The sequence below is a fragment of the Akebia trifoliata genome, chromosome 11 (genome assembly GCF_017979445.1).
Source record: "Akebia trifoliata isolate Shusen 1 chromosome 11, ASM1797944v1, whole genome shotgun sequence".
In the NCBI taxonomy this organism is placed as follows: domain Eukaryota; kingdom Viridiplantae; phylum Streptophyta; class Magnoliopsida; order Ranunculales; family Lardizabalaceae; genus Akebia; species Akebia trifoliata.
Genome location: NC_141385.1, coordinates 1096581 through 1124424, shown reverse-complemented (window position 1 = coordinate 1124424; position 27844 = coordinate 1096581). Strand labels below are relative to the sequence as shown.

The 27844-nt window shown below is 34.8% G+C and overlaps 3 protein-coding genes across 7 annotated transcripts; 1 reads left to right on the top strand and 2 right to left on the bottom strand.

The window, feature by feature from the left end:
- The first annotated feature begins 947 nt into the window (after window positions 1-947).
- LOC147390177 (uncharacterized) lies at window positions 948-13252 on the top strand. Of its 5 annotated transcripts, XR_015183336.1 has the most exons (11): window positions 949-1275; window positions 1753-1822; window positions 3583-3672; window positions 6514-6556; window positions 8111-8217; window positions 8575-8670; window positions 10215-10405; window positions 10514-10583; window positions 11491-11565; window positions 12067-12166; window positions 12247-13252. XR_015183336.1 is itself a non-coding variant. In XM_086460249.1 (10 exons), exons 1-9 carry the CDS (start codon window positions 1085-1087, stop codon window positions 11548-11550), a joined length of 918 nt encoding a protein of 305 aa, XP_086316375.1. In that variant the 5' UTR covers window positions 949-1084; the 3' UTR covers window positions 11551-11565; window positions 12067-13252. The 5 variants fall into 5 exon arrangements, 4 of the variants coding, with proteins under 4 accessions (XP_086316377.1, XP_086316375.1, XP_086316374.1 ...); XM_086460249.1 differs by having other exon boundaries at window positions 12067-13252; XM_086460248.1 differs by lacking the exons at window positions 12067-12166; window positions 12247-13252 and having other exon boundaries at window positions 951-1275; window positions 11491-11898.
- LOC147390176 (uncharacterized) lies at window positions 13001-18701 on the bottom strand. Its single transcript, XM_086457717.1, has 10 exons — window positions 17479-18701; window positions 16268-16335; window positions 16137-16226; window positions 15415-15504; window positions 14394-14487; window positions 14152-14303; window positions 13966-14057; window positions 13701-13836; window positions 13503-13601; window positions 13001-13416 (listed from the first exon to the last, which is right to left on the bottom strand). Exons 1-10 carry the CDS (start codon window positions 18497-18499, stop codon window positions 13255-13257), a joined length of 2004 nt encoding a protein of 667 aa, XP_086313843.1. The 5' UTR covers window positions 18500-18701; the 3' UTR covers window positions 13001-13254.
- A 1265-nt stretch (window positions 18702-19966) lies between these two features.
- LOC147390175 (lysM domain receptor-like kinase 3) lies at window positions 19967-27704 on the bottom strand. Its single transcript, XM_086460252.1, has 12 exons — window positions 26925-27704; window positions 25171-25204; window positions 25041-25045; window positions 24754-24897; window positions 23529-23731; window positions 22741-22830; window positions 21510-21603; window positions 21272-21423; window positions 21090-21181; window positions 20798-20936; window positions 20603-20701; window positions 19967-20516 (listed from the first exon to the last, which is right to left on the bottom strand). The coding sequence occupies exons 1-12, from the start codon at window positions 27556-27558 to the stop codon at window positions 20352-20354; spliced, it is 1851 nt and encodes a 616-aa protein (XP_086316378.1). The 5' UTR covers window positions 27559-27704; the 3' UTR covers window positions 19967-20351.
- Window positions 27705-27844: the final 140 nt, after the last annotated feature.

Here is a 27844-nt window from a genome sequence, read left to right as displayed (position 1 = left end):
TATAAGGTCTACCAAGCACTGAATTGTAATTGACCATGAAAGACAAAAAATATAAAGATTGAAAATGTAAAATTTTGCAATTTCCCATATTTTGTGCCTATCAAGTAGGCCCTAATGGTTATGTTCTAAGATAAGTTCCTTAGGAATCAACTTAAATTCGACTCATTGACACCCTTACCCCCGTCATCACACAATAGTAATAATAAAAAAATACTAACGTCCAATACTTCATGGGGACAGTAACATTGTCCATTATATATTTTCAATAATATTCCTCCCTATTTTATTTTTTATTAAAAAAAAAATGATGTATTGATCTTTTCATAATAAATGTTTGTTTACATAATAAATATCATAATCATTTAAATATTTTGAATTAAATTTTTTTTTTTTTAGTAAATGTTTTGAGAATCAATGTCAACATAATAAATATATTTATTGTTTAAAAGATTAACATATCATTATTTTTTTCACTAAAAAAATAAAATAAAGAAAACTATTATTAAAATATTGAAATAAAAAAGTATTAGACGATGTTAATTGCTAACTTTCCCATGAGGTCTTGGACGTTAGCATCCCCATAATAATAATAATATGACATTGATTATATTAAGTTTATATGTTACAAGAAAGGTATTTTTTAAATCTAAATTTGTTGTCCAATCATGTCCTATTCCGCTTTCTCCCATATAATAGGAACGATTAAGGTATTATAGATATTTAATTTGTGTAATGATTTTCTAACGCCCCCTCTGACACATGCCCCCCACACTCCTATCATAGAATCATAGATCAATTGTCTTGGGAAACGTATAATCATAAATCTTTTCATATGTATCCCAAGACAAATGATCTATGATTTTGTGATAGGGGCTTAGTGGGTGTATTGAGGGCCAAATCATATTATCAAGACTCATTTAATTTTTTTAAATGACTTGGGTCCACAGCCCACACCGAATTTGTTGGGTGACAAATTTGATAAAATAGGTTTAATTCTAAATCTCCCTTTCTAATTATGTCCATCTTCCACTTCACAATCTATATTTCTCTCTGATCTTCGTTCCAGAGTAGGAAGAAATCGATAATGGCGGATCATCTTCCGCCTTATTCGTTCTCTCTGAATCGTTCCTTGGTCGCTCCTAACCCTTCTGCTTCGAATGTCACTGCTTCTCCATCCAACAAAGATCAAAAAATGACTTCGATTGAGCAGTTGGTGCTCGATCTGAGCAATCCTGAACTTAGAGAAAATGCTCTTCTTGATCTCTCAAAGGTGAACCTACTCTCGTTTCAGTTAGCTTTATCGATCTTGTTTATTAAAAGAAAATATGATCTTTGATACAGAAGGTTTGTTTATGTAATAGGGTTAGTGGATCACTGTTTTCAAATCGGATAAGAGTTATCTGCAAATATTTTCTTGAAATTAATTTAGAGAATAAAAAAGTGATCTACAATTTCTTCATGCCTATGGTTGGACTTGGATGTTTGTGATAATAAACAACGCTTTGGATTTTTTATTTTATATTTTTGTTTGAAGGATACCTCAAATGGAATGAAGTTATAGACTCAAAAGACAATTAAAACTTTCTCTTATAGGTGGTAAGTAATGGATTGACAGCCTAAATTCTATCTTTTTGTTTGTTTTTTTATGTGTCGAAATACTGGATGAATTTTGCCTGCAATTTTATTTTTTTTAGTTTATGTTTAAAATTTGTGTGGAAAAATTTCAAATTCATTGCCGTTGTCTTTTTAGAAAAGAGACATTTTTCAAGATTTGGCGCCATTGCTGTGGAACTCTTTTGGGACGATTGCCGCTCTCTTACAGGTTGTATGCTTATGTGTTGGTTGGAAATATGTTACTCATTCTATTCTATAAAGAGAAGTGACATTGTTATTGATTATTGCGTTTAATGTTAAAGAAATAGTCAAGTTTGGCTTTATTTACATTGATTATTTCGTTTAATGTTAAAGCTTCATTGGAATTATGTACATTATCATGTTTACCTCTATTTACCGATCGAAAAAAAAGGTAGTCATATGCCATTACTAAATAAAATAAGAGAGAATGGAGTTGTGGTTCTGTATCTACAATATATATTTTTTGATCTTTTTAAATTGAATGAATCTTTCTTTAGATTTTTTTTTTTTTTTTTTTTTTTTTGAGATTTTTCAGAATTTCATAAATTTTAGAGAATACGTTATTTTGCTGAAAACTTGGATCATTGGAAGGCTTTCATTGAGATGTTTCTGGCTATATTCATTGTTAACTATTTTTATCTAATTATCAAATTTATATTTATTCTTAATCACGATCATCATCCAAACCTTATTTGCAAGTGATTTGGGGTCGGCTATGAAATAAAATTTTATAGTATCCTTAATATCAATGAGATGAAAATGAAAAAATAATATAGTTTTTTTAAGTTACACGTGACATTTCTTGAAGAAAAGAGCGCCACAAGCATGTGTTCCTTGCTAGTCTACAACTTGGAGTAAAGGCATCCTTTGTGATTACCTTCTTTTATGCCACCTTCCAAAGATGTCCTTATAATATTGATTCATAATACATCATTTATTACATTTTTTTTTATAAGTACATCATTTATTACATGAAATCTCCTTATGTATGATTTGTTCTGATATGTAATATCTTAATGAGGCAATGCACTTCCTCTCATCTCTTCTTTTCTCCTCATTAATACCAACCACGTGTCTTGCTTTTTCCTCCTCCAAAATTTTCTCATAATCTTAATTTTTGATATGTAAGTTGGATTGTAATAAAATAAACTCATTATAAATAAAAAAAGAAAAAGAGGGGGAGTGTAAGAAAACCCTAGAAGAAGACTCTAAGAAAGATTAAAAAATGAGAAAAAACGTGAGGGGGAAAAGTATGTTGAGGAAGCATGAGAGAAAATGAGATAGAAAGAGGAAGAGAGACCATTGGAGAAATGAAGCTAGCACCTTATACCCTATCAGCGCGGAGCACTTCTTGATGGCATTGGATCATCCCTCCCTCCTTCCCCTGAATATTACCCTGAGGCTGAGCTCTTAAACCCACTCATTTCTTTAAAACCAACCCATTCTTTGAAATCCTCTTCTTTTCTCTCTCTAGATATGGATTTGAAGAATAAAAAAGAGGGAGTGTTGGTGAAAAAGAAAGGGGTGACTACCCACCCCTTGATATTTATTTGATTCTATGATGGGGTGTGGTATAAGACAATATTGGTGAGGTAATAGTACTTGTCTGATTTAATTGTAAACTTTATTTCGGTTTGATATGTAGTATCTTAAGGAGACAACATTTTCCCATATCCCTTCCTCTCTCTTTTCCAATAAGAAACACATTCACTTCATCTAGTTGTTTAGCATAATCAATGTGTTTTGGTTCTTGGAGGTGGAATGATAGAAAGCACATGGCCTGCAGCTGACAATTTATATTCTTGTACTTGTATTTTCGCCAAAATAGATAACACTTGTCCCGAAACTACATTAATTGGGAGCATGACACTGCCTTTTTTATTTGTTTTTGTTTTTTGTTTTTTTTTTGCCTGATTGATGACTAATGCCAGAATTTCTCATTTACAGGAGATAATTTCAATATACCCTCTTTTATCACCACCAACCCTCACTCCAGGAGCATCAAACCGCGTTTGCAATGCACTTGCTCTACTTCAGGTCATTTATTTTTATTTTTTGTTTTCCTTCTTTCTTTTGAAGAATTGTTTTTGTCGTGATGATCTTCAGGTCAACTATCATTGACTATTTTGTTTCTTGTTGAACTTATTATTGTAGAAGATCCTTGCTTGGAAGTTATTGCTTGTTGCTTTCACAAATGTTGGGTTTATGTCATAGCTTTCAAGGAGATCAAATTCTTTGTGTACTTAACACATGTGGTTACTTGGCTAGCTTGGTAGGCTCACACATGAAGCTCTCATAATTGTCATTGTTTTGATGTTATAATAATGAATCTGGATTATGGTTTCAAATCTTGGTTACGGTAAAGACCGGGACAAAATCCCCTTGTAACTCATGTTTCACTGGAAATTGGTTTGCATTTATTTCCCATCCCAGTGTTATCACATGTCTTGGCTTAGAAAACTCATCCATTACATCAAAAAAAGCATAAGACTCCTCTCAAACACAAATTGAACTTATTTTTTCATTGAATCTCAGTTTTCTACTTCCAAAACATCTAGTTTTTGTGTGTATGTTTGGGGAAGTGAAGGGGCATAACCAACCATCAAAAACATTTTTGGGAAATTTGTCCCATGTGTGAATGAGGGTGATCTTCCATTCATTGACTGCTAATTAACAATATTGCCCACATGATAGGTCACTTAATGGGCCACTGAATTGGATCCTCATTCACTCAGAACAAAGGATCTCAGCCATCTACGCATTTTCATTATTATTATTAGTCCATATTAGTCCAGTGAGGAACTTCATATTATCTTGAACACAACTTAATTTTTCAGCTACGAGGCTTTTTTGGGATGTTGAGTCATGGATCCTGACCCTTGTGAATGCTTCATGTTGCATAATAGTAGTTATCTTCAAATCATCCAAAATTTATTTCACTTGATAATTAAATTGAGAGACTATTACAAAGTTTAGTAAGTGATAATTTCGTCTTCTTCTTTTTTTCTCAAAATTGTGTACATATTTATACTGAAGATTTTCTTCTTCTTCTTCTTCTTCTTTTTTTTTTTTTTTTGTTTTTTTTTTTTTTAATGTTTTCAATATTTTTCCTTTTTTTTCCTTCCCTTGTTTTAGATTTCTTTTTGGTTGTTTTCATTTTTTTCCTCCCAAATTCATCTCCCACTGTCTCATGTTTGTCTCATCACGTCTTAGACATCTCATTCTTGTCATCTAAAGTTTTTGAGACTGATATTCAGACCTTAAACCACAATTTGGATGACTTGATCTTGTTGGATATCAGAAGTTTGTAAATACCAATAATTATTCTTCATATGTAGGATTTTTGTGTGGGTGGGTTGGATATAAACCTAGATTCTGAGTCCAAATTGGTTTCAGATTCAATTCCACCTAGATTTAATCTATTTCTTACTCTAAACATTCAATGGTGAGTATTTTTTGTTTAATCTAGAGATGGTGGGGTGCTACTTTCTGATGGTTTTCTATTCTATCCTTTTTCTTATCTCATTGCAGTTTGGACTTTTCTTAGATTTTTATGATTACATTTATGGCTTCTTAGGATTTTCTATTTAAGAAGGGCACATCACTTTTAGGATTTCTGCCATATCAGGCATTTATTGACACAAACATTCCATCAGACCTTGACACAACTTAACGTGCTAGACAGTGTCACCTTTTACTTACTGTTTCTCTATAAGTTTGTTTACATTCAGAAAATGGTCAGTGAAATCTGTCCTTCATATAGTAATTTATTAAAATTTTAAACACAGCCATGGTTTGAAATTAGCAATCTACTTTTATATTACATTATGTGGTTCTAGAAAGGCCCTATTTTATGTTTCATATATTTCTTTTCTTATTTTTATTTTAAAAAAATTGTAGGTTGAATAGAACTTATATTATAATCATATGCTAAAGTTCACTATATCTGAAATATTTTCATTCCCAAAATGTCCGACACAAAATTTAATTAATAATTTCTTTATATATATAATTTGGGGGAAATTACTATTCATTTCACGAAATATTGCTGAATACTGGTTTTTTACTAAAACAATCAAAATTTAAGTGGAAAAATGCGATACTCCAATTGAAATATTTCCATCAACAGTGAACCTTGCCAAAATAGTCTCTGTTGAAATTTTTTATAAAAATATATTTCTTAGAAAATTCTTGTTGAAGGGATTGTAAATTACATAATAATTGTTTTGATAAAAGTTTTTTCACATAATACTCACTTTAAGGATAGATGATTTACAATTAGTTTGGTATTTATGTTATCTTATTTTGATTTATTCACAACAGGAGTACATTCATTACTATTTAATAGTTTGTTCATCATTAAGTATGCATTTTACATATTAGGTGTATCGTGTATGCATTTAATATGACATCCTTATTCTCAATTCCTTATAGAACATTGATTTTTCAATCTTGGGCTCTCGAATGCATGTGGGTATCTGTAGTGGAATGTTGTTGATTTTCATTTTCATTTCCGTACCTCATTTGGTTGTTTATTTTGTTTTTATGACTTATTAATGCATTTGAATGCGTGCTTTACCATTCCTACATATTCATTAAAAAACCTCAAAATCATCATTTCCAAGAAAACTGAATTAATTTCACATGGATCAAAATGTTTCCATTTATAAGCTAATTGAAATCAAAATTTAATTCCTTCATTATAAAACATATGTACAGACATGTCAGCTTCTCAAATGTGCCATGTGAGTCACCTACCTTGTACAACTGTTGGACACTGACACATGTCTCTGTCCTTGTTAGATAGTGAATTTGCTGTTTTTTCATGTTCTTTATGTGGGAGTAATTGATATATTTTTTTTTTTGGTCGTTTTACAGTGTGTAGCATCTCACCATGAGACAAGGACTTTGTTCCTAAATGGTAAGTTTTCTTAAACCTTTTTAGTGTATGATGGCATTTCCATTTGAAGCTGATGAATAAATTTATTTATAAATAATCAGCATGGAAAACATAAATAAAGATTTTCATGTCTTGTAAAATGTGTTAACGTTTATCTACTTCCCATTGCATATTGAAATGTCTTGTAATATCTTTTTGGAGTAAGAAATTCCTATCTTGCATGAATATGGAATTACGCTTTTTGTGGCTATCATGTTCTAGGAACCTGTAAACATTGCTCCATTTTCACGAGTAGTTTTATCAGCATGGTTACATGTCAGTATAATTTGTACGAGAATCAACTACAGTTTGGTTTATAGAAAGACCATAATCTGGAATTATTTTTTCACTGATATTCTCTTCTCCTACGTTTGGTAGGACCAAAGGAAAAAAAGGGATAAAACATATGTAATTTTTTTGGAAAATAGAGTGGAAAAGCAATGGATCAAGTTAGGCCATTTTTTTTTCTGAACAACTTAGACAAATCTCTCTCTCTCTCTCTCTCTCTCTCTGGCCCTGTATGACATCGTGGGCCGCCACCACCAACCTTGACCGACCATTCCAGATCTACAAACCTACATCAAGCATGATTCCAGGCTTGAGAATCTCTTCAAAAGATAGATTCAGTCTTATTCCTTTGTGATGAATGAGATGTGCACATAAGTTTAGGCCTGAAATTCAGACTTTTCTACTCATTTAGACCTCATAATCAGCAAAAATCCACAAACTGTTCTGATAGATCAGATAGTTCAGATCTTATTTGATGCAGTGATATTGTGTTGTAAACAATCAAATTAATGGCTACATGTGCAATTGGGGGTTGAAAATAATGCTGCATACATTTTCTTGCATATAAAGAAGGCTAAGCGAATAACAAAAGCTCTTTGCTTATCAAACAAACCGAAAAAGAGCTCTTCGATCTCTTAAATTCTATAGTCTTCCAGCGTGTGTAATATTTATGGTTTCAGTTGTTTTACATTGAACGGTGATAAAGGTAAGTGGGAGAGGAGTCCAACATGAGCTTCGTTCAATTAAGTTCTCCAACTGATTGAATGTCCAGTTCTGTCATATGTGTTTTTTGCGTAGTTAGGCCTTGGTCAAACATGCATTGGATTTGCAAAAGGTCTTTCAATTTATTAATTGAGCCATCGATTGAGTTGAAAAGAAGGGCTTTGATGGGATGACATTGTTTACTTGATTTTTTTTTTTTTTTTCCATTTAACAACGGAAAGAAAATTTGGGAGTCTTAGATTTTCCAATAAAAAATGAATCTGGATGTGTACTCCTTTGGACTGAAGATAGTTGAGTGTCTCAGAGAACTTTCTGTTACATATATGATTGAGAGAAGTACATGAACTGATGCATTTTTATTTCTAAAATATTCTAAATGTTTTCTGGATTTGTTAGGATAAACATTTATGGAGTTATTCTCTGAGTATCCTCTGACATGCACTGGAAATTCATGTGTGATAATTAATCTGGTTGCAATACATAAGGAAATTGATAGCTGAATATTGACATTTTGTCCTAATGTAGCTCATATACCTCTGTACTTGTACCCGTTTCTAAACACCACGAGCAAGACAAGACCATTTGAGTATCTGAGGCTTACCAGCTTGGGTGTAATTGGTGCTCTCGTAAAGGTATTTTGCTCACACACCCCCACCCACGCACGCATGCACATGTGCGCAAATTTAGAATTTCTTTGCATGCTAAAATCTAAAAGCATTATGTTCTCACACCAAAACTTGTGCTCCATCCATGATCTTCATTTGGTACATTATTTACCCAATAATGATTTTTCTTCTTTTCTTAACCTAATACATACTGAGCCTTTCAAAATTGGGCTAGACAATGCCCTGGACAGATGAGACGCTATGCCTCATAAAGTACTGATGCATTTTTTTCAGTTAAAAAGAATTTCTGTGTTATTGATAAAAGATTTTTTTTGCTCTTTAATTGTTCTGAAGTTCATGACAATAAATTAAATTTTTTTTCAGGTTGATGATGCAGAAGTTATCAGCTTCCTGCTCAAAACAGAAATAATTCCCTTGTGTCTGCGAACCATGGAGATGGGTAGTGAACTTTCGAAAACGGTAAGTAATAGGTCTCACTTGACATCTATAATTTTGACACTGAAACTTTTGTGGTGGTTACCATTCTAATGTTTGGATAGTTTAGATTCAATTAACTGCTTAGCACCTCCTAAAAAAGGGTGAGAGGGAGGCTGAAAATGTGATGGATGTTTCTAGTAAGAAAATATATGAAGGAACTGCCTTGACTGAAATATGGTTCGTTAGATATTTAAATGGTGGAATAAGATTCATGTTGCCAAACCAAGTAATTGGGATAAGGTGTAGATGATGATGATGGCATCTTTAAAAGGTGGTACACTTTGAAGTGCCAGCTTAGCTAAGTTGGTATGATGTGTGGAGAGTTGTTCCCATGTCCTAGGTTCAAACCCCCTTGAGCCCAACTTCACATTGCTAGTAACTGCCAACCCCTTACCTATCAAAAAACAGTAAGTGGTTCACTTTTCTTTTTTCATATTGTGATAGATATTGATGGCTCTTCAAGTCTTACAAAAGAGCATGAAAGTTATTTATAATTATTTAAATCTATGCCGTTGTTGACTCTCTCAGTGGCACATCCCTACAAATGTGAAGGATACAGTTTACACAAATGATGATTTTTTTGGTTGGGGAATGATGCTCATTTAGGTAGTACTCATACATCTCTTCAACTTGAATACTTAGTTTTTAATTTGCATAGAAGGGAACTAAACTTCATAGAGCTTGAAAGTTCTATAGGTTGACACATCCCAAAGATTCATAGAGGGGAAAAGTTTGCTAGTGTTACACTCCAGAGTCCAGAATTCTTCACTGTACTTGGAGGGTTTTCGTACCAAGTGGAGGGATGACTTGACCAATCCAGACTAACCATCTAATATCCAATTCCCAAGATTGGCCACGTGGGTGTCCTCTTCTTACCCATCATGCCTGCATCACCTTGTATTGTGCGATACTTTTCTCCCCACCGCAAATTGCGGCCTAGATAGAAAAAGATGTCTCTTTCGCCATTTGGCAGACAGCTAATGGTCTGAAACTTTCCACATGAGGATACTTGGTAGAATGCACATGCCCCTTTGGGCTCACTAGATATATATATACACACACACACACACACACACACCCCCGCCCCCTTGGAAAGTCCTACATGCAACTGGTCCATGGGGTTTCGAACACTTGACCTACCCTTCCTGAGGAGCTTATCAAGGATCTGCTTGCCACTATGCCAACCCCTTGGGGTTATATATATAGTGAAAATCTAGACTAGGATAAGTACTTTAAAGCCTTACAATTAGCAAAGTAGGCAAAGAAATGTAAATTGAGTTAATACAGTCAAGCATCCAAAACATGTGGTTGAATTGAAAACTTTTGGAAAACAGCTTCCTCATTTTTTTCATACATTATTTTTGTTTTAAGCCCTCTTTGGCTTTTTTTTAGGAAACATAAAAAATTGAAAGGGAAACGGGTTCCAAGCAAATAATTTCCTCTTAGTTGAACTTCACTAAATCAGTATGTCACAATATTTGTTACTTTCTTCTAAGTATTTCCTGACTGACATTTTAACCATTTAGGTTGCTACCTTTATCGTACAAAAGATTCTATTGGATGAGATGGGACTATGTTACATTTGTGCCACTGTAGAGAGGTTTTTTGCAGTTGGCCGTGTATTGGGGAAAATGGTTTCATCACTCGCTGAACAACCCTCCTTACGCCTGCTAAAACATATAATCCGTTGTTATCTTAGACTAACTGATTATCCGAGGTCGGTTATTTTTCAGCCTTATCTCTAATATTTTTGTGACGTCTTCTTTTTCATGTCTATTTTCTGTATCTAATAATAAGGTTGAGATCTCTGGTTTCCTTGGTGCAGGGCATGTGAAGCATTGGCAAATTTCCTTCCAGAAGAGTTGAGAGATGAAACCTTCAGTGATTGCCTTCGTGTAAGTGCTACTGGTGAAATTATAGAAACCTTCTGTTATTTTGTTTAAGAGTTCACTGCTATCAGTCTTTTGGGATGTTCTAGTTGTGCATAGGTTCTCATTATACGAGTAAAATGGTCGTTGTTCCATATATGCTTGCATGTTGTTGAAGTTGTTTGTTTGGGAAAATTACTTAATGAACTCTGATGGAGGGATTTCTTTTGAAACAGCCCCGTAATTTTTCTACGATAACTTTGTAGCCCATTTAATTAACCTTTCTCTGTCTTAGTGCCCTCTCATCCCCCTTTCAATTGGTGAGATCAATGATTCAGATCACTAAGATCTACCTTTGTTCCAATTGTCAAGATCGACCTTGTTACAATCATCGATCGTGACGTTTCAACGTGAATCATTGAGATCAATGATTCAAATTATCTAGAGTGACAATTTGAATGGTTGATCTCAATGGTTTGAGTTTGCCATTTTATCAGGGTGAGGGGGGATTAAGAAAGAAAGATTTTGCTAACTGGGTTATTAAGATACCATTCCAAAACTCAGGTTGCATTTAAAAAGACGTCCCTACTGCACGGTCTATTAAGTAATTTTCCCTATTTCTTTTAGTCTTCTCCAAGTAATCCTATTTCTCTATGATCATGGAAAGGCAATCATATCTTTCTAGTCAACCCTGGGTATATGGAATTTAGTCTTAAGAGTATGTGTCTTTGGTTCATAAGTTGCATCACAATTTTTATGTACCCAATTAAATAAAGTCTGAAGGTTCTAATTGTTCCTTTTAATTTACGCAGAATTTAATACTGCATGAAAGCAATTCGTACTTATGTTGTGGCATCTTTTATCACACAATTTTTTTTTGTTTCATTTTTGCAAAATTCATATTCGATTCTTTAATGTATACATATATTTGCAGGAAGATCCAATAACTAAACGGTGGCTACAACAACTGGTACATAATGTGTCACGAAATTAAGCTGTTGGCCTTCAGGTTGTGGGAGTGCTAGACCATATATGACCTATGCAAACGATTATTACGCCACACTCTGCTATAGCACAAATGCATCATCAAAGCCAACAAACTTCGCAATTGAAGTTCTCCAGCTACTTACCCTTTTTTAACTTTATACATAGTTGGTTGACTTAGATATCAAAGACAATGGTAGTTCATGCAATTCCTAGTAATTTTTTGTTGGAAGAGAAACATTTGGCCAACTGAAAATACTCCATGATATCAGGAAAGAGTAATCTTTCTTCCCCGGACTTTTGAGTTGTTGCTAAATGCTGTTATTTATAATTATAGTAAGCAAGACTGTTTCATTCATCCCATATTTCTCACCGTTTATATTGATGGTACCCCAACTTATGTTTCATTGAACTTGAGTAATACAATTATCTATGTTAAAGAATTTACAATGGCATGTTGCAACATTTTTGCTAAATTTATTTGTTGAAGTTGATTGAAACATGCTTACCTAACTTTCTACTGCAGCTGTGGAACTCTTCCTGAGTATTGACCACCTAAACTAGTATCCATTCGAGGAGTAATCCACCTATAAAGGGAGGGCGTTCAGTTAAGCGTCCAATTATTGGTAAGATTGGGGAATTGATCGGATAATGATTTTAGAGTTCCCATCTGTCATGATTGGCTCTGCTTTTTTCTCGTATGCAGGTATGAAATCAGGAAACTTTACTTAATTAGTTTAAGCTCCAACTTAGGCTCATCCAAGTGTGAGCTGAGATGACTTGTTTGATAATTTGAAAATTTCACCCATGTTTAAGGAAAACTCAGCCTGAGTTAACTGGGTTTGTTGTTTTTAACCTAAAATAATAATTTAGCCTATTGTGATTTTAGATGTTTGTAATTTTAAATAAAAAATATGATTTTGTAACTGGGCATCTGCATATCATATCTGAAGAATCTAAGGGTTGTAGGGTACACGTGGATTACCACATTGGCATTCCAACACCCCCACAGCCTTCTAGATTTCATGGAAAGAACTTAGATTCAGAGGGCAATAAAAAATCTGTTGTGAGATTCATCAAAGTTGACAACATTGGCATTGGATCATGTTTTTGGATGCTACAATGTGAGCTCACGAGCCTCTGTGAGATTTGAAATCTTACTAAGTTAGTCATACTAGCTTGACTCTCTGTAAGGTGATCTTAATTATTTTAAAAACAACTCTTAAGTTAGATAATGATATTAAATTGATAACATAGAGAGAGATCTGTGTATCAGAGTTGGATCCCTATGATATCTTAATGGAAAAGGATGAATATGAGAGTAGATCGTTTGTCATTGCAAATTATGGTGCTTGTCCAGGCTGATGTAGCAACCTGGGGATGACTGGGAGGAGTTGTCCTTGATGAGCAAATTCCAAGTTCGGGCCTAAATGTTGTGGCAACAATGCCAATAACCAACCTGATTATCAAGTAGTCTCACAAAATCTTCACTCTTTATCTTAAATTACATCTGAAAATGACTTGTGAACTTTACTACAATCGTCCATGAGCACCGTGTAGATCACAGTATTATACAGAGATCAACCTAATAAGCTCTTCTACAATGGTTACTTTCAGATAATTACAAAAGATGGATGTACCCGACAAAGTAAAGTTCAGGCTTCTTGCACTTGGAGCCACTTGTAACACATCGGAGATGAGTATGGGAGACTTGCTACATTTCTGACATTAGACTCATTAGAGCTTGGTTTTCAAAAAGGGAAAGGGGATTCCAATCCTCATTTGATGAAAGTGCCATTAGTGCGACCACAACAAACCTCATGCTTGGCCTTAGTTGGGGATTCTCTTGTGTGCAAGCCTTGGCAAGCTGGGCCATCTGCAACCAAAACAACCAGCATAGCCTTTTAGAATCAAGGCTACTAACCAAACATTGAGAATGTCTTTGATGAGATCATTTTTCACCTTAAGAACTGAGTCACGTGGGTAGTTGTCCCCAAGTCTAGGATCAACTAGTTTGCGGAGATCTTCTAGTGGATCAGTCTGATTAAGAACATCCTCGAACTGTATATCATCAAAAAACAATAATGCTCGTTTCAAACTTAGTTTTTACCAAAAAAAATTCTATGTTTGGAAAGTAGGTTGGAGGCAAAGTGAAATAACCAGAGCCACAAGCCCTCTTGATTCATAAATAGGTCCACTTTTCGCTAAAGCTTCTTTTGCAGAGATAATTTCATAAAGCACAACTCCAAAAGCATAGACATCAACCTTGGGTGTAACATCACCAAACTGAGCATATCTATGAGCAAGCAAAGCAAAAGTTAGTTCATTTTTAAGGTTAAAAGAATATATTTATGGATTCATGCTTCAGAATCAGAAGCAACAAAAAAGAACATAACTGCATGAACAAACAACCAAATAATCTTACTCCGGAGACATATATCCAAATGTACCCACAAGACGTGTTTGCAATGATTTACTTCCAACTTCTGTCAGTTTCGTTAACCCAAAATCCGCCACCTACAATATAACATACATTTTACAAAAACATAAGACAAGAAACATGGTTTTTTGGAAGGTAATTCTGCTACTCTGATGAAAAGATAGTTACAACCTTCCCAAGGAAGTTCTTGTCAATCAAAATGTTTGCAGATTTAACATCACGGTGGATGTACACAGGAATGGTATGCTCATGGATGTATTCAAGACCTCTTGCTGCATCAAGGGCAATTTGCACCCTAGTAGACCATGGTAGTGGTTCCCTCTCTAAAAGCAGAGAAAATAATTTCAACATTAGCACTGAATGCACAACAATGTAAAATGAGATCTTTTACATTTGCGCAAGAATATTCTTACCTGAACCACACAAGTGTTGTTTAAGGTTTCCATTCTCAATGAACTCAAACACTATGAATAAAGAACCCACGATGCAATAACCTACCAAGCACACCTGCAATCGGTTTAAATGAATAAAACCACAAACAATTCCATAAGAAAAGCAAATCTGGGCAATCGAACAATTTTATTAGCATCAAGTTTTAAATTATGAGAGAGAGATGTACTAATATATAGGCCCAAAAAACCAATTATCAAATAAAAATTATAGGTATCCTGGATCTAGACAAGTGAAATTAAAAACCATACAACTTGGACAGAAAAAGGCCTTTTTCCTTAACTAGGAAATTGTTCAAGTCCAAAGGGATGAATGGAGTAGAGGACATGTTATTCTACTCTTGACAAAGCAACATACATAGATATGATGTTTAGAATCTTGACTCAAAGCAAGGGACCTAGGATTGGCAATACATAAGAACAATAGCAAAATAAATCATACAAGTTAGAATGAATGAGATGTTAAGGTTCACTTGATGTTGACTATCCTACTGACCCAAGCCAATGCCCTAAGTCCGCGGCAATGTAGATAAGCATGATAGCATGAAGTGAGCCAAAGATCAAAAGCCTGTCAACTCACCAAACCAAGGATGACTCAATTGACCCAGCAAGTCAGTCAAAGTCAAAAGAGTTAATTGATTAGCTCAAGCTATGATTCATCCAAGTCGTGCTGCCATAAGTGTATATGTTTTGCACGGTTCATTAAGCTGACCATATTCAAATTTGCCTTGGCCACAGTTTTCATGTCCACACAACTAGAGCATATGTGTTCAATCTGAAAATTATCATCCCATGGTTGCAACAACTTAATGTTTGGATGAATTTCTTCGGTACTAAGATCAAATGAAACCACCCAACAATAAGGAAACTTGAAAATGCTCAAGATAACATACTAGACCAACATTATGGAGACATAATGTTTAAATATTTGGTCCGGATAAGTGCATAACAAAAATACTAGACTACAGCCTGGAAAGTGAAATACCAGATTCAAGTGATGAACATTTGTTAGAACCTTCAGTTCAGCAAGGAATTCTTTCGATGCTTGCATATCCATCTTTTTTATTGCAACTTTCTGCATGAAACATAGTAGGAGAGAAAGAAAAAAGGAAATGGAAAAAGAAACTGCATATCAATGGAGGAAATAATGATGTGGAAAACAAGACAGGCTCCTCTACATTGACATTGTAGCCAATTGACAAGTACAAAATGAAATAGCATAAAAGGTATAAATGAACATTAGAAACTTGGTCTACCAGGTCCCCCATTTACCAAAAAGTGAAAGGTTAAATTAAATTGAGTTGTTAACTCCTTTATTTATTTTTTCTCCCTAAATCAGTCCCTCTCGTGTTCCCCTTATCCAATTCAAGTCATGAACACTAAATGCTCTTTCACATATTCAATCTCCACAAATGCTCACTTCCCATAGGTTTCAGTTGCAAGCAGTGATAACATGAATCAACAACTTAAAAGTGGTAAGGTTATTTCAAATCAAGATCACGACATGCTAGAACCAATTCCTATCTGCTTTACCTTTTTATCTTTTTCTCTTCTTTTTTTGCTAAATAGGCAAAATTGTGTTTCTTAATCACATGTACGACATAAAGCACAAATAATTACAGGACTCTAATGATATCTATGAGGAATAAGTTGCTGAAATTTTTTTCCTAATCATCTCAGTAGTTGATAACTTGCAAGGATACAAACCTTGCCTCTTACTTCTGCGTAGTACACAGATCCAAAACCACCTTCACCAATCTTACTACCCATGTTGAAGTCATTTGTAGCTTTGGCAAGCTCTTCATATGTGAACTCCACTGAATTGTCCACAGGGATACCTTTAAATGATAATCTTGGTATTGTATCATTCGTAACTGAAAATTTATATATAGTGAGAGATCAAGATCTAACAAGGAGACAAGATAGAACCAAGGTTTAAAATTTCATATCGATTGAATGTTTTGGTTAATAAATGAAAAAACCTATACAGTATCAGCCAATACATTTGACACAAACTGTTAAATGCCCAATCCACTGCTGGAATATTCCATGTTTTTGGGGTCAATAGTTTGTATTAGTCCGGCCAATACCGGTATGTATCGACCGATACATTCCAATTCAGAGTACACATCCCCTACTGCAGAACATCTCAACAAAGCTCCACATGCAACATATAGTTTAAATTTTAAATAGACAACAGTACCACACCAATTTCTTGCAACAGTAATAGTACTAAAGGTGCTTCCACTATATAGTTGTGAAAATGCTCAGCCTCACCCATCCAAATATTCCAAGCAAATGGACACCCAAGCCCAAAAATCAGCGCATAAAAGGACATTAACCATCCATCAAGTAGCATCATTTTCGACAGTAAAAAACAATAAAACTGGGAACAGTCCCAGAAGGAAAAATCAATCCATTTTTTAGATGATTAAGATTGCTAGAATAGGTTGACTTTGAAGTTGAAGTGCCACCTTAGCTAAGTTGTTAAGTCGTGAAGTGGAGTATTGTTCCCACATCCTAGGTTCAAACCTCCTTGAATCCAACTTCAACTTGCTAACGACTACCCTTTACCCATAAAGAAAAGAGTAGGTTGACAACAGATAAGAGTCCAACTAGCCTTATTAAGGGTCCTTGGGCTCACCTTCTAGCATCCAAAAACATGATCCGATGCTTCTATGAACTTTTTGAAAAAAAGTTATTTTTCACAGTTGAATTTTAATATTAAGTTTGGGAGTTGGGTAGCCGTCCATTTTGAAACCTTGGATCAAACCCAATAAAATTGTTTTTTGAAAAAAAAAAAAAATGGGATCTGAGTTTTTCGATGAAACATAGAGGGCTGTGGTGTTGGATTGCTGATGTGGTAATCCATTTGAGTAAAACGACCCTTAGTAAGGCTTAAAATCTTTCTATGTTAATAAGGAAAGTGTTTCACAACTGATAAAAGGCTCTCTTGGAGAGCAGGAACATATGATACATCATTTAAGTGCAACTTAGTAGATGGAGTAAGAAACAGAGTTACAATGTAAGGTAATGTTCAAGGCAGTACCAGTAAAACTTTCCTTGTAAGATGAAGGATGGAGAACACCTGGATGTGATACCAGACAACTCACTGCTCTCGCATCAGCAAGCCATTGGGGATCAACTTGATGTGGAGGGACAACATTATTGTGAGTTGAGGATGAGGCAATATGTTGCAATCCAGTAAAATTATGATCGCGATCATCACGGTGGTAGCGAAATTCACAAATAGCTGCCGTATGACCACATTTTTCACAGATTTGACACCGAGGAGGAGGATGTCCCAATTGATGGAACTGCTGTGAGCTATAATTGTCATTGACCTTCTGACCAAAGGTTTGCGATTGCCCCCTATTACGATTTTTTCCTCGTTTGCTTGTAAGGGCAGATTCATTTGTTTGTAATTGCACATGTTTTACACGTTGTTGATGAACAAGAAGTCGAGCCCGAAGAACATTGAACGTAGGGGGATTTTCATGATTTTCAATTGGGTAAACAAAAGTGTGGTAATCTTTGTCATTTACGAGACCATTAATTGTTCGAGTGATCAATTCAGATTCGTTTACAGAGCTATTAATGGCAGAAAGATTATCAGCTATACCTTTGATACGAGCCAAGTATTCTTCAATTGTAGACGAACCCTTTCGAATATTCTGAAGTTGTTCGTTTAGGAAATTTTGAAGTTGGCTTCGGAGTAAATTAAGTCGAGCTAAAGATTCTTCTTGGAAAACAAGTTCAAGAGTTTCCCAAACTTGTTTAGAGGTTTGGAACCCTAGAACATGAGAACTGATAGTAGGAGACAAAGTGGATTTGAGACAACTAAGAATAAATTGGTCAAGTTTGAACCATTGGAGGTATTGTGGATTGGGTGTGGTTGAATCTGAAAGGGTTTTTGGTGGTGAGGGATTTGATCCATCTACAAACCCTAATAAATCGTTACAAATCAAAATGGGCATGAATTGATCACGCCAAATTAAATAGTTTTCAGAATCAAGTTTGACAGAAACATGATTGGTGATATTGGTAATTGGAAAAGAAAGAAGAGACATTAATGAAGAAAATTAAAATGGCTACCTCAGCAATAACAGAGGATTTGAGATCTTGAGCAGGATTGAAGATTGATCTGTGTGTGTTTGTTAGGGTTTAGAGTTCTTGGAGTTGTTATTAATGGTGGTTGATATGAGATTTAGAGCCCTAAGGCTGTAATTTTTTGGAGACGACCATGAAACCCGAAGTCTTCTCCGAAATTTTCCAAAAATTCGGAAAATTCTCCAAATAATCTCCCAATAGTACAACATCTTTAACTTTCAACCTCAAAATTTTATCTCAATTTGACCTTCAAGTCTTGAAGATGGCGGGTTCTGGGAAGCAACTCAAAAATATCAAGGAATTTTAGTAATACCCCTACGAAATTAGAGGTATTAGGTTTAACCCTTAAAAAAAATTGAAAGATTAGATTTATCTTTGACCGAAGTCAACCGCCCTTTTGCTTTTTTTTTTTATGAATTAAGGGTAAAATTTTAATTTTTATATTCAAATTTTAATCTAGGAATTAAGTTTTTGAAGATTATATCTGAATAAAACAAAATTTTCCCCACCAATTCATCAACAAAAGGGAAGTTTACTTTCAGCGCAAGGATATTTTGCTAGGATAAACCTAACATAGCCAAATAAGTGGGAGGTATCATAAAAGAATTCCAATTTTCTTTATGAAGCTTATATGAATTAATCAAAGTCATCAAATGATTGTTGAATCCAAACTTTGTTTTTTTTTTTTTTCTTTTTTTTTTTGGTATATAATCGGGTATCCCTATCATGGTTTTAAAACTCATTTTAACGTCTCGTCCCTATCAAGAAAGAGACAGAGTCATCTCAAACGAATTTTTCGCTTGAGTTATCTCGTTCAACAATGAGACAAATGACTCATGGTTTTAAATCTCGTCCAATATGTTTGATAAAACTTGTCTATCCGTCTTGTTGGTGGACAATACCAAGACATATCGGACAAGTCATCTCAATCTTGGACGAGATTTAAAAACATGATCCCTATAGACAGTAGATCAGGCTGGCCCGTATCTGGGCTTTGCCCAGTCCATAGACCATGATCTCGTCCAAGGGTGCATGCAACGCCCGCATATCACACACACACCAAGTAAGTGAGGGTATGCCCTCCTGGGTGGCCCTTGAGGAATTAATGCTCATTCTGGGTATTGAACTCACAACCTCCGGGCATTAACCATTCGTTGGGCCAAAATTGCCATTGAGCCAACCCTTCCAGGTTGAATCCAAACTTGGTTACCATGAGTTTCAAGATCTAATACATAAATGATAATAACACCCCCCTCGATACTCAACAGTCAATAGAAATAATACAACTTTATTTTAGTATTTATTATACAATTACTCCTTTGTAAATATTAAATATGTCATTGACATTTTTGTAAAAATGTTTAGCTTTCCCCTTATACTTTGCTAGGGACATTGGAGGGGTACAGTGATGATGTTTAAAAATTGGATGGCAAAACAAGATATGTGTTCATATAATTGGTATTAGGCAATAATGACAATGCCGAGTTATGGGATTCTTCTTTGGTACATGTTATTTTTGTTTGGCAGGGAGAGGGGTATTTAGTATAAACACATAATTTACAAAACTTATGAAATCTTTGAAATTGACAACACTATAGCTAATTTGAACTTTGCTTCTTTTTTACCTTCTGTCTTCAATTCTTGATCTTTCTTGCCAAGCTATATTTCACGGAGACCAACAAACCATAAACTCCCCCTATAATGGTTGCTATCAGACATTTATAAATGAAGATGTACCCGAAACAGGGAAGTTGGAGGACTTCTTTCATGTAGAGTCACCACGAAAGACATTGGAGATGAGTGGAAAACTTGCTACCTTCCTGACATTAGACTCATTATAGCTTTATTTTCAAATAGGGAACAGGCATCCCAATCCCCAGTTGATGAAGAAAGTGTCATTAGTGCAACCACAATGGACCTCATGCTTGGCCTTAGTTGGGGATTCTCTTGTGTGCAAGCCTTGGCAAGTTGGGCCATCTGCAACCAAAACAGCCAACATAACCTATTAAAATCAAGATTACTAATCAAACGTCGAGAACGTCATCAATGAGATCAGTTTTCACCTTACAAACTGAGTCGATTGGGTAGTTATCCCCAAGTCTAGGGTCAACTAGTTTGCATAGATCTTCTTGTGGATCAGGCTGATTAAGAACTTCTTCGAACTGTATACATCATAAAGAAATTATTTTCACTTCAAGTGTAGTTTGTATAAAAGATTTTCTCTGTTTGTAAAGTAAAGCGGAGGCAAGAGAAGTAACCAGAGCCACAAGTCCTTTTGATTCAGCGATAGTTTCGTCTGCCTTCACTATAGCTTCTTTAGCAGAGAGAAGTTCATAAAGTACAACCCCAAAAGCAAAAACATCAACTTTGGGGGAAACTTCACCATACTGAGCATATCTACAAGCAAGCAAAGCAAAAGGTGTTAGATGAATATGTTTATGGTGATTGGTGGGTTATAATTTCTTTTCTTTCTCACACTTCACCGAAGAAACAAATAAGAAGATAAATACATTAATAAAAAACCAAATAAATCGAAAGAATTTATCTTACTCTGGGGGCATGTATCCAAATGTACCCACGAGACGTGTTGGCAACGATGAACTCCCAACTTCGGTCAGCTTCGTTAACCCAAAATCCGCAACCTATAACATAAATGTTTTATAAAAAATAAGACAAGAAACATGATTTTTTTCAAGGTAATTCTGCTACTCTGATGAAAGGATAGTTACAACCTTCCCATGGAAGTTCTTGTCGATCAAAATGTTAGCAGATTTAATATCACGGTGGATGTACACAGGAACGGTATGCTCGTGGATGTATTCAAGACCTCTTGCTGAATCAAGGGCAATTTGCACCCTAGTAGACCATGGTAGCGGTTCCTTCTCTAAAGCAGAGAGTAATTTTCAATATTTGCACTGAACACACAACAATGCAAGGCAAGATCTTTTAGATTTGTGTGATTGTTCTTACCTGAGCCACGTAAATGTTGGCTAAGATTGCCATTCTCGATGAACTCATAAACTAGGAATAAAGAACCCTCAACGCAATAACCTATTAAGCGCACCTGCATTGAGTTTAAATGAATAAAACGACAAATAATCACAAAACCAAAAATAGAAAAGAAAAAGAAACCCAGAGGATCATCTGGGGAAAGCAAAAATAACTCGATGATATTATAAAACTGAAAAGGGGGAATTGAATAGAAAAGTTAACAAATTGAAATTTTTTGTTTTAAATCATGAGAGAGAGATATTTATATAGAAGTGCCAACTCCAGACAAACCAATCTTCACCTCAAAATTATAACGTATTCTGGATCTTGACAAGTGAACTTAAAAACAGTACAACTTGGACAGAAGGCTTCTTTCTTAACTAGTAATTTGTTCAAGTTCAAACGGATGAATGGAGTAGAACACACATTATTTTACACTTGACAAAGGAGCGTATAGAGAAATGGTATTTGGAATCTCGATTCAAAGCAAGGGACCTAGGATCGACAATTTATAAGCAAAATAAAAACATAAATTGAATAAGTTACGATGGATGAGATGGTAAGGTTCCCTTTGATTTTGAGTAGATAAGCATGATATCAAGAGGAAAGCTAGAGATCAGAAACCTGTGAAACTCACCCAACCAAAGATGACTAAATTGAGCCACCAAGTCAGTTGCCTAACTGACTCAAAAATGTTAATTTGATTAGTTGAAAATTGAAACCATGATTCATCGAAGTCGTGCTGCCATAAACAAATACAAGTTTTGCTCGATCCATTAAGCCAACTCGGTTACAATTTTTCGTTGACCACAGTTTTCATTACAACTCAAGTAGCACACAAGTTCTATCTGAAAATTATCATCCCATAGCAACAACAAATAAATGTTTTGATTTGATGGTGCTTGCTTACTAAGTTGGTAAGGCTATGTGAGTGTTGATAGCACCATCTGGGTTCAAAACCCGCCTTCACCTACTAATTATAACTATTAAAAATAATTTCCTAAAAAAAATTAATGTTTTGATGAATCTCTTAGTATATAGATCAAAAGAAACCTTTCAAAAATTGAGGACACTTGAAAATGCTCAAGATAGCATGCTAGACCAACATTAAGGTGAGATTCATTTGGCAGAAAAGGAACAATTTTTAAATATTTGGTTGGGTACAAGTGCATAACAAAATTACTAGACTATCGCCTGGAAAGTGCAATACCAGATTCAAGTGATGAACATGCGTCAGAACCTTCAATTCAGCAAGGAATTCTTTTGATGCTTGCATATCCATCTTCTTGATTGCAGCTCTCTGCATGAAAAGAAATAGTAGAGAAAGAAAAGAAGAAAAGTAAGATATTCATTTTCCAAAAATCAATATTTGATGAAGAGTGAAAAAAATATAATATAAGATTCTATCGTATCCTGTATGCTTAGGGAAAATAAGATCAACACAGAGACATGGAATAAATAAGAAACAAGTTAACAACAAAACCCAAAGAAGGATATCGAAAGAGAAATTGTATGTCAATGGAGGAAATAATGATGTGGAAAACAAGATGGGATTCTCTAGAATGACACTTTAGACAAATTGAAAAATACAAAATGAAAGAGCGGAAAAGATAAAAGGAACATAAAAAATTTGGTCCACCATATGATATGTAATTAATTGGTGAGATACTTCACATTTTTCCCTGTGTAATCTAAGAAGGATGATCAAACTTGGCTGATTCCAAATCCACCATTTGAAGAATAGTTTTATCAAACAAAGCAGGTTGGCACCTCAATATGAAGCTGACAAAGTAGGTTGGCACCATGATATGAATACTGTCATCATTATTTATATATTATTATCTAGATATAAAAACACATGTTTCTTACTAATGTAAGATAGCAAAGCCATTAGGCATAACTAATTACAGCATTGATATATGATATCTCTGAGGAATAACATACTAGACTCTTTTCTCCTAATCTTCTCGGTAATTGATAACTTGCAAGAATACAAACCTCGCCTCTTAGTTCTGCATAGTAAACAGCTCCAAAACCACCTTGACCAATTTTATTAGCCAAGTTGAAGTCATTTGTAGCTTTGGCAAGCTCTTCATATGAGAACTCCACTGATTTGTCCATACTAATACCTGTAAGCACCGGGGAAGCACCACCAACCGAAGCAACTGACTCTGTAGATTTAATTAAGGTATTTGCAGAACCTAGAACAACACAAGGGAGGAAATTAACCATTGAAATGATAAGTTTTCTTCTGTATGATCTTTATCTGAAAATTGAAATATGGTGAGAGATCAAGACCTAACAAGAATACAAGATAGAAAGAACATCAAATTCACAGTACAAGGTCCCCTGTTGCAAAACATCTCAATAAAGCTCCACACATCACTTATAATTAAAATTTTGAATAGGAAAGATCGTAACAATTTCTTGCATCAGAAATAATACCACAAGGGTTTCAATCACAATATGCATAACCCCAAACATGTTAAAGAATTCACTGAGCAATAACAATAAAGTTATATCGCAGAAAAAACATAAACAGCTCTAGTGATTCCTGCTCTAAATGTAAGACTGCAGATTCTACTTAAGAATCATTGCGGCTGCATTCCATAACATGGTAGAAGACAACAAGATAGTTAAGAGCAAAATAGTTTCAATAACTAAGCTCACAATTCATAAAAAAAAAAAAATTAATGAAAATATTCTTAATAAAGTATGAAGGATATGAACAGGGGCGGAGCCAGGACTTTACTCATGTGGGGGCAACGTAAAAGTAGAAATTTTTTTGGAGGGCAATAAAAATTGTAATTGTTTTGTGTGGGGACAACATAACAATGGAAATTTTTTTGTAGGGGCAACTAAGAGTTTAAAACAAATTATGAGGGCACACTCTACAGAAGGTTTGAAAATTCTTATGGGGGCAAGTGCCCCCATTGCCCCCACACTAAATCCGCCCCTGGATATGAACTAAATATAATAAATAAATAAGGAAATAAATTGAATATAGACTTAGATACAATACAAGTGAATATGGGATGTTTAGATATTCTCAAGGAATCTTTTGTAACATTATAACCACATAAGAAATTTCCTCTGGCCTCTCATACATGTCAGCTTTCCTGCTATTTCAGCAAGAGAGAATGGATGGCTTTGAGAAATTCAGATAATCCTTCAAAAATGTACAGCTAATCTTCTAGATTTTAACCCAAAGAAGAAAGATTACCATGTCCATGTTGGATAGAATATTCCATTGTTTCTGGAAGGAGTCCCCCCTCCTCCACATTCTTCCCTTTATGAAGCTTAACATATATGCCAACTATCATAAGGAGTGCAGCAGCTACTACTGCAACAGATATGCCAGCAATGGCTCCATTTGAAAGTCCTCCTAGAATATAATAACATCACATGTGTAAGGCCCTATATTGACATGATGACATGTCACACTTGTATACCAAAATGGAAATTTTCAATAATCCATGTAATCCAATATGCAGAAGTAGACCCAAATACCTTTGCTGCAAAAAGGGAAAAAAAAAAAGACATTTCAAAGTTCATATTAGACTACTTGGAGATGATATGAGATGCAACAGAAAGTAGATATCAGCTATGTTTTTGAAAGCATCAAGGTAGTGCAAGTTACCTTAATTTCAGTGCTGGATAGTTTCCTGTTCGATCTGCAAAGAATCAAGAAAACATTAACGACATAGGTTTCAAACTGCTCTACAAAAAATGACAAACACTACAGTTCATGTTACAGCTACAATCTTATTTCTTTATATTCAGTAAGTGAACGTCATATCGAATAGAATGGAGGATGAAGATCCATTCACTAACCCCAGATTTTTGGGATAAAGCTTTTATGTGCACGTACTACATTACAATAAATAATTTTATAATTCAACCACATTTCTTATGAATCTCTTCCAGTTATTCATGTTAGCCTATCATAAGCAGTGTCTGATGGATTCAGCATAATAATGGAATAATATCACCAACCCTCTCTCTGATAAAATGAAATCTTAAGATGCCCTCAACGGACAACCTCCATCTGCCCTCGCATCTTTCAATGGGGGCTGAAAATGGTAAATTGTGGTGGAACCTATTTTACATATATGAAGGGAAATTTTGAAAATGACCTCAACAATACATCTTACAAAGCAAATCAAAGGCCCACCCAAAGAAAAATTTATGTAAAAACTTGTGGGAAAAAGAAACCAAAATTTTATGGGCCATATATAGTTGGCAAGCTTATTTCACAGATCACCGGGATCACAAAATTGCCATAGTAAATTGCATTCATGTTTACATATCAAGACCCAAGAAGGTTATATGACTGAAGTTTACATGTCAGACTTGGAGCTTTTTTAACATCTAAACAATGATAAGATAGTGTTAGAACTGTTGAATACTAGATCCAGGGTTTCCCAAGCACCACAAGCAAGCAATTAAGAAAATTCAGGTAGAATGGGATAGAGTAAAACCCAGTGATCCAACATGTAGTCACCAATGAACCCAATGGTGAATAATTGAAAAGTATCATCGTCATCTATGCCTTATCCCCAATATTGGGATGGAAACGTGAACTTTATTTCGACATTCAACCATATCTTAACCCACATCTTCAGTCAAAGTATGTTGCTTCATATCTTCTCTTAGTACTCTCACCCATGTCATTTTCGCCTTCATTTAAGCTTTTTAAAGCCTTCGATTTGCGCCAAAGTACCCTTCTTACAAGCACTATTATTGCTTTTCATTGTACATGCCCAAACCATCTCAATTGACTTTCCTCAAATTTCCTATTGTGTCTAATTCTAAATTCCCTCAAACAATACTCATTGCTAAAAAAAAAAATCTTTCTTAGTCTTTCCACCGATCCATCTTGACTCCCCATCTCCGTAATTCTCATTCTATGAATATATTATTTCTTGATTGCCAGCATTAATTCCACATTTCCATAAAGCATAGCTTGTTTTATTGTTGTATTGCAAAATTTACCCTTCTTTTTTACTTCGATGCAGTATTGAAAATAATAATCTTAAACATCACTTGATCATAATTCACTAACCAATGATGACCATAGTGCAGACACTATTCTAGATTAAATAAAATATTAGTATTTGAATCTTTGTTTGATAGGATTTCAATACTTCGAGACAACATTATTACCAAAGGTCTAGAGGTAAGATAATGGCATCAGAGCTCCCCTCTGCTCCATTCCAAAATCACCCATAACTTTGCATTAAATTAAGTGCTCCACTCCCAATTTTGATTCATTTCCACAATTAAATGTTCTTCATTTCTTTATAAATAAAGTATCATCATTCATTATTCATTATTACCATACACTCAAATTCTTTAATTCTAGGGCCAAGAAAGAGGGAAAAAAATAATCACCTTTGCCAGGAATATAAACCAGCCCACCTCCATTGTTAACATTTGAATTAGGGTTGTAGTTCTGTATCAAATCTGATGGAAGCTCAGAATCAGCGGCCACAGAAGACAAAGTCTCACCTTGTCGAAGAGGGTATGTCACAAACAACCCGTAATCCTTCGACACACTTCTATCCCCACACGAACAATTCACAGTAACATTCAATCGGGCATTATCGGGTATCTGTACCGGATCATAATTATTGAATGTTTCCAACCACTGGACCGTAGTGAGATTCGCATAATATAAATTAGCGATCCTCAAGTAGGTATTACCGGGTCTAACAGAGTAGGAAAACGTGTGGCCTAAAAAATCGTCGTTAATGCAATTGCAGGAGAACGGAACGTTCAATCTCGTACCGGCTAGAATATTATCCTTATTGGTTACTTGAGGATTGAAGCTAAGAATTTCATCAATCTGAGCATCCAATACTTCAGAGATGAATGTGAGATTCGTTCCCTCCCACAAGTAATAAGAAGCTAAAGCAAGATCGCAGCCTCTGCTACATCTAGATTCTGCTCCAATACTCAACAACAGAACCAATCCAAATCCTAAAACTAACCCTAATTCTAGTCTTCTTCTCTCGGGAAAGACCATGTTTACAGAGATTGAAACCTAGAAAAGAAGTTTGAGAATTTTGTTTGTCTTGTTAGTCTTGTGAGAGATGATGAGACAATGGAAACCCTATAACGCGTTCTGAATTTTGTACAGATTTGACTGGAAGTCTTCTCTAGCTGTTGTTGTCTCTTTGACTCGCGCCATTTTTTTATTATAACGGTCGCTTCCAAAGGTTGGCTTCTTTTTCCCCGGGAAAAACAAAAGGGAGGAAATTACTTAAAAGGATCCTCCCAGGAGGAACTTTTTCTAAATAATCCTTTTAAGT